Source organism: Sinocyclocheilus anshuiensis, unplaced genomic scaffold, assembly GCF_001515605.1.
Source record: "Sinocyclocheilus anshuiensis isolate Anshui unplaced genomic scaffold, SAMN03320099.WGS_v1.1 scaffold1291, whole genome shotgun sequence".
NCBI classification, from domain to species: domain Eukaryota; kingdom Metazoa; phylum Chordata; class Actinopteri; order Cypriniformes; family Cyprinidae; genus Sinocyclocheilus; species Sinocyclocheilus anshuiensis.
The window spans coordinates 620,694-626,923 of record NW_015540928.1 but is presented as its reverse complement, the minus strand read 5'-3'; the positions used below and the strand labels follow the sequence as shown (position 1 = coordinate 626,923).

Below are 6,230 nucleotides of genomic sequence, written 5' to 3'. Positions count from 1 at the left end.
ATGGTAGTGATCTCACACAGCTCTGACAGTGTGTGAGAGCATCTATGTGTAGCCATTCAATCACATTTGAACAGAGTGGACAGTGAAATCCTGTAAATAAAGGAAGAAAAAAAAAATCAAACCTGCTTTAAAACCCAGCAACACAACTGTAGATGTATAACTTTACAACAGCAGCACTGCTTTAAGAAACGAGCAAAACAGCAACAGACTTATTTGACATCAAAACAAACATTTTAAATGCTGTCTAATCGCTCTCACGGTACTTGATGTCACACACAGAACAGTCTGTGCAGTGCTGCTTCAAGTCCAACACCTATTGTGTTTTATTAGGAGACGCACAACAGTTCTTCTGTGGCTTTATAGGTAATATTTTCACGTACACAATTTAGCAAAATCAGACAATATTGTGTCTAATATATACCACAATATTAACTTCTTATTATTGAATTGTTGCAAATAAATATCACATTTGCAACTGGTCAGTGTTCAAAAAATGCTGGGAAATCTCTTCATGTAGCCCTACAAGAGTGATTACTGATAAACTGTCTGAAAAAAAGAAAGTCACGTTTTAGAGAAGAAAAAAATCACCTACTAACTTTCAAAGCTATTACGTAACGATTTCGTACTTCGAGGACCTTGATAGAAATGTAGTGGAGTGAAAAGTACAATATTTGTCTTTCAAATGTAGTGATGTTAAAGTCATAAGTTCCCAGAAAAAATAATACTCAAGTAAAGTACAGATACTCAAAAAGTGTACTTAAGTACAATACTTAAGTAAATGTACTTAGTTACTGTCCGCCTCTGGTCTTGGGACCCTCAGGGGACTACAAGGGCTTTCATAGAGAAAAACAGTACAAAAAAAAAAGGTTAATTAAATAAATAATGATGATTATAATGATAACAAAGTAAGTTCAAATGTATCAAAATTGACATTACTAACATTACTGAGTATTACTGAGTGATCACAATATCTACAGTTTTTTTTGTTCATGATTGCCTATTGCTGTTGTTAACAATATCGAGTGTGGGTCTCTAAGGATGCTAAAGGTGATATTGGCTACAAGGGGCAAAAGGGAGAGAAAGGGGATCCAGGTTTGCCTGGCCCACCAGGGCTCCGTGGGAAGACAGGCCTTGTGGTAAGTCAGCTGAAACAAAGACATGAACTAAGACTATGCTTCTTTTGATAAATGTTAGTAGAAGTGTCTCCCTCTCACATTCCAGCCTCAATGTGATGCTATGTGTTTTAGGTACCTAAAGGGGACTCTATTGTTGGTCCTCCTGGGGACACTGGTTCCCCAGGCCTTCCAGGACTGCCTGGCTATGGAAGTCCAGGACCACAAGGGCCACCAGGACCTCCTGGACCACCAGGCACTCCGTCTGCATATGGCTCAGGTAACAACAAACACCTTTATCATGACTGCAAAAAGTTAACTTTTCCAAACTTTTTAGATGACTAGCCCGAATGCATTCTTAAACCGATTTCTCTCCAGAGTAATTTTGAGTGACTTTATCAGGGCTTAAAACTTCTTATCAACAACTTACTGATGCATCAAAATTCTTTTTTATTTGTTTCTGTCTCAGCTGCGAATATCCCTGGACCTCCAGGTCATCCAGGGCCACCTGGTGCTCCTGGCCATGGAAACCTTGTAAGTCAGAAGGCACAAAACTCAGCAAGCTCATAAAAGATTAAATCCATCTTGTTTTTTTAATGTTTGTCTAGATTATGACTGCTTACTTTGCCTTCCCAGGTGAGAACATATAAAAACACTCAGACCTTGATAAGAGAGACCAGTCAGGGTGCAGAAGGGACTCTGGCATATGTCATAGACAAGAGTGAACTTTACATCAGGGTACGAGGGGGCTGGAAGAAAGTTGAGGTATCTACTGTTCACATTTCCCTTCATAACAAATGGAAATAGATCAACATTTCTTTGTTGAATGCTTATTCAAATGTTTTTTGTGTTTTAGCTAGGAGAGCTAATCCCAGTTCCCCAAGACAGTTCCACATCTGCTTTGTCACAAGGCCTGAGCAGACTCAGCGACCGCAGTGTACCTAAAGTTCATAGCCAGGTGCTTATTTTCATATTATGTATGATATAACCAATACACACAGCTGATATTAAAATTCTATGCTATTTTATAATACAGTCATTTTAAATGTTACTAGTGAATTTAGACATCACAACATTATAATGTACAGTATGAACAATAGATATTCATTTTAAGATCAGCCTTATTTAAGTATTATTTATGTTCTATAATAAATTTTTATTTTAATTTTAGTTTATTTTGTTTGTTTTGTTGTTATATAATTTTTTGTTGATTTAGTTGATTAAAGTTTTTTTTTATTCTGTTTAGCCTTAAATCATTTATATTTTTAATGAATATATCTATTCATTTTTTATTTTATTTCAACTTTATTTCATTTACCAAAAAATATTTTTAACAGTTTGGATTTTAATTAACAGTATACACACTGTTTGAGATTTGTAAAAGATTAAATTTAATAATATTATAAAGTTCACTTTTTGAAGTTAATTTAAAGTAAGTGATTATTGCAAAGGTAATCTAAATGAACACGAACAATTAAATATCCAATATCGTGCTGATAAGTTACAAAATATGTGAAGTTATTAAACGTAATTTCGGGAGGAGTACACCCATCTAATCTTCCAATTATTATCCAAGTATAAAAACAGCCTCTTACCACTTCCGCTGTTAGTCCTTTCGGCATCCCACCTCCTCCCCATCTCCTCCTTTTATGCATATTTATTTATTTATCTTTCTGTCTATAGGGGAGCAATCGGAGCTCGAGTAGAATATCCTCTCTGAGCCCCTCTATAGCAGACAGCAAGCCAAATCTGTTTACCACTTACGCTAAGATTATATGGGCACACAAACTCGTGAATTAAAATTGGCCGATAACCGATACGGCACCGATATACCTAGTATGGTCTTTGAATCATTGCTTGTCTCCACTTATCAAATCAAGAGAATATTACTGTTAAAATATTCTAGATTCAAAAATGTAATTATTCTAGAATCAAAATGTAATTTCAGTTGTAATGTGTCTGATGTGAACGTCTAATGTTTTTTGCAGGAGTTAAAGAGCTTCCTGCCAGGCTACCATGTTTTTCCACAGCATGCACACTCAGTGCCAGCAGTAAGGGTTGCTTAAACCTTGTTGCATCTTAAATAATTGATATGAAAAGGTGAGCACTTTGACGTGATCTTTGACCTTTGATCTTCTCAGTTGCATCTGGTGGCACTCAATGCCCCATTCTCAGGGGACATGCATGGAATCCGAGGGGCAGATTATCAATGTTACCAGCAGGCCCATGCCAGGGGCCTGACATCCCCTTACAGAGCTTTCCTCTCCTCTCACCTACAAGACCTTTCCAGCATCGTCAAGAAAGGGGACCACTTCAGCTTGCCAGTGGTGAACCTCAAAGTATGTAAAAGAGCATGATTGCAACAGTAGATTTTAATCAAGTGTTTTTGATCAATGTGTTCTCATTACATGTAATTAGTCCAGCCCATCTAAATTTAGCTTCTTGAGATTCCTCTCTAGGGAGATGTGCTTTTCAACAGCTGGATGTCTATGTTCTCTGGAAATGGGGCTGTTTTTGATCCACTTACTCTGATTTATTCCTTTGACGGAAGAAACGTCATGACAGATCAGGCTTGGTAAACAGCTTTTTTCTTTTCACTTTTCTCAGACATGTAAACTGAATTAATTTATCTGCTAACACTTTGAATAAGGTTCTATATCTCAGTGTTTCCCAACCGGGGGTGCCATCTGGCAAGAGCAGGGGTGCCGTGTAAAAAAAGTCCGTGATCCATTTGAACCAGGCCTCACGGTTCAGCACGCATGTGATCCGCGAGTTAGTTGCAAAGTTTATAGAGTGAAAGTTCATCATCTGCACATTTTTCTAAGTCTTACCATTCAAGCGTAAGAAGAGGCGAAAGAGAGCTCAATTCGGTACTCTCAAAAGTGCGCGCACAGAGAGACGTGTTTCAGAAAGAGCAGACACAGAAATCAGTTCACTTTCGTGTCTCCTTGCGCTTGAACGGACACATACACACAAAATTATCTTAAAATACCTGTTTCGGCAAGTATTCTCGTTAACGCAGTTGGTTATGGTCTTAAGTGAAGTGAACGTAACCAGAAAGAAAACAGATGTGTATCATTATAGTGATCGTGTATACGGTCTTAAAGGGACAGCAGCCTATAAATACCTGCTACTGTCTGTGTCAATTTTATCAAACAACAAAACACAACTTTAACAAAGCTTAATCTATCTTTAATTTATTCAGTGAATGCTATGCAGTGTTATTTTTCATTTAATTATTACATTTATGTACCTGAATACTACTGTTAGACCTTATTTTATTTGTAACTTTGTTCTGTTGTATTTATCTAAGCTTGAAATGCATATGTTTGTTCTTATTTTATTACTGACTGTTCACTTGTCAATTATAATGTTTCAACTTTTATTAGTTAGGCTATAGTTTTAACTGTGGCATCAAAGAAGTAATTAAAGTGTTCTTAAGATGCTTCTGAACCATCAGCTTCATCCTCATTTAGCAGTTCAGAGCAGGTAGACTGCGGTCTTGAGCAGTAGTGTTTGTGTAGGGTGCCACAAAGTTTTGAAAAATTTGAAAGCGGTTGGGAAACACTGCTATATCTTACAATATGTAATTTTTTAGTTATCTAATAATGAACAAACCAAGAATTGATACAGCATTTTGCTAATCTTAGTCACTATATTTGCTGGGGAAAAAAAGTGACACCGGGTCAAAATGGCATTGTTCAGAAAAAAAAAAACACAGACACATCAGTGTATGTCACATTTTATTATTACAATCAGAAATAATGTAAAACAGTACTAAATAAAACAAAATATATACAATCATTATAAACACTAAAAACATGTATTTGAGTCACATTTTATTATTACAATCAGAAATAATGTGAAATAACAGTAAATTAAACAGACCCACTTTATATTAAGTGTCTTTAACTACTATGTACTTACATTTAAATTATTCATTTGATACGATGCAGTTATTGTGTACATACATATTTTTACATTTATGCTTAAAATACCTTCCTGCAATTACACCTTAACCCACCCTTAAACCTAACCATACCACTAAACCTGCCCCTAACCTTACCTGTATCCCACCTCAGTAGCAGCAATAGTGATATGCAACACAATTCACAACAATTCATTTTGTATTGTACATAGTACTTAGACACCTAATGTAAAGTGAGACCAATTAAACAAAATAACTATTATAAACATGTATTTAAGTCACATTTTATAATAAATATCCATTTAGAAATAATGCAAAATATCAGTAAATAAAACAATGTATATAGACATTACATAGTACACTATAAACATGTATTTAAGTCACATTTTATTATTACATTCAGAAATAAAGTAAAATGCCAGTAAGTAAAACAAAACGTATATAAACATGCATTTTCTACATTTCTGAATATATTTTAACTTTTCAATTTATCTCAATTAATATGATTTCTTATATTATGAACAAACATGAATTAATAAATTGCACATGTTATGACTTAAGGCCTCAGAAACTGGTGTGGCACGGCTCGAGTACCGCGGGCATCCGAATGACAACTAACTACTGTGAAGCCTGGAGAACCGGTGACATGGCAGTGACCGGACAGGCGTCTCTTCTGCAGACCGGCAGACTGCTGGGGCAGCACACACATACCTGCTCAAACCACTTCATTGTGCTTTGCATTGAGAACAGCTACATTCAGAGCCCTGGAAGGAACTAGAAAGTTGACCATTTTTGAAGTCAAGCAATGCAGATGTAGGGAGCAGCAGTAGCTGGCCTGCTGGGGGAAATATCCAATCTACTCTTTAATTAGGAAGAGAGCTCCTGTGAGAAGTTACAAGCCAGGGAAAATGGCACTGCAATCATGTTTCACTTCTTCTCTGAGCATGATGTAAATATGTATAAATCACCCACAGATACTGTTCAATCGACGACCCACCGACTTCTATTCAACTATTAGAATACCAAAGAATACCTCAGCCAGATATCAAGCAAGTGTAGATCCATTGTATGAATTCACCACATTACACTGTGCCTTCTCGGATGATATTAACCCCTCCTCATAAAGACTAATATAGAGTTTCGTGTGTGTGTGTGTGTGTGTGTGTGTGTGTGTGTGTGTGTGTGTGTGT

At 36.3% G+C, this 6,230-nt stretch overlaps 1 protein-coding gene across 1 annotated transcript in view; it reads left to right on the top strand.

Annotated features, from left to right (window-relative positions):
* Positions 1–6,230, top strand: part of LOC107689414 (collagen alpha-1(XV) chain-like) — a 33,421-nt gene extending 27,191 nt beyond the window's left edge. Inside the window, exons 29-37 of the mRNA XM_016487385.1 lie at positions 1,038–1,136; positions 1,248–1,392; positions 1,582–1,646; positions 1,749–1,877; positions 1,969–2,070; positions 3,101–3,163; positions 3,254–3,451; positions 3,572–3,687; positions 5,602–6,230. Coding sequence (XP_016342871.1) covers positions 1,038–1,136; positions 1,248–1,392; positions 1,582–1,646; positions 1,749–1,877; positions 1,969–2,070; positions 3,101–3,163; positions 3,254–3,451; positions 3,572–3,687; positions 5,602–5,818 — 1,134 coding nt within the window. The 3' untranslated portion in view covers positions 5,819–6,230. The remainder of the gene's footprint in view (positions 1–1,037; positions 1,137–1,247; positions 1,393–1,581; positions 1,647–1,748; positions 1,878–1,968; positions 2,071–3,100; positions 3,164–3,253; positions 3,452–3,571; positions 3,688–5,601) is intronic.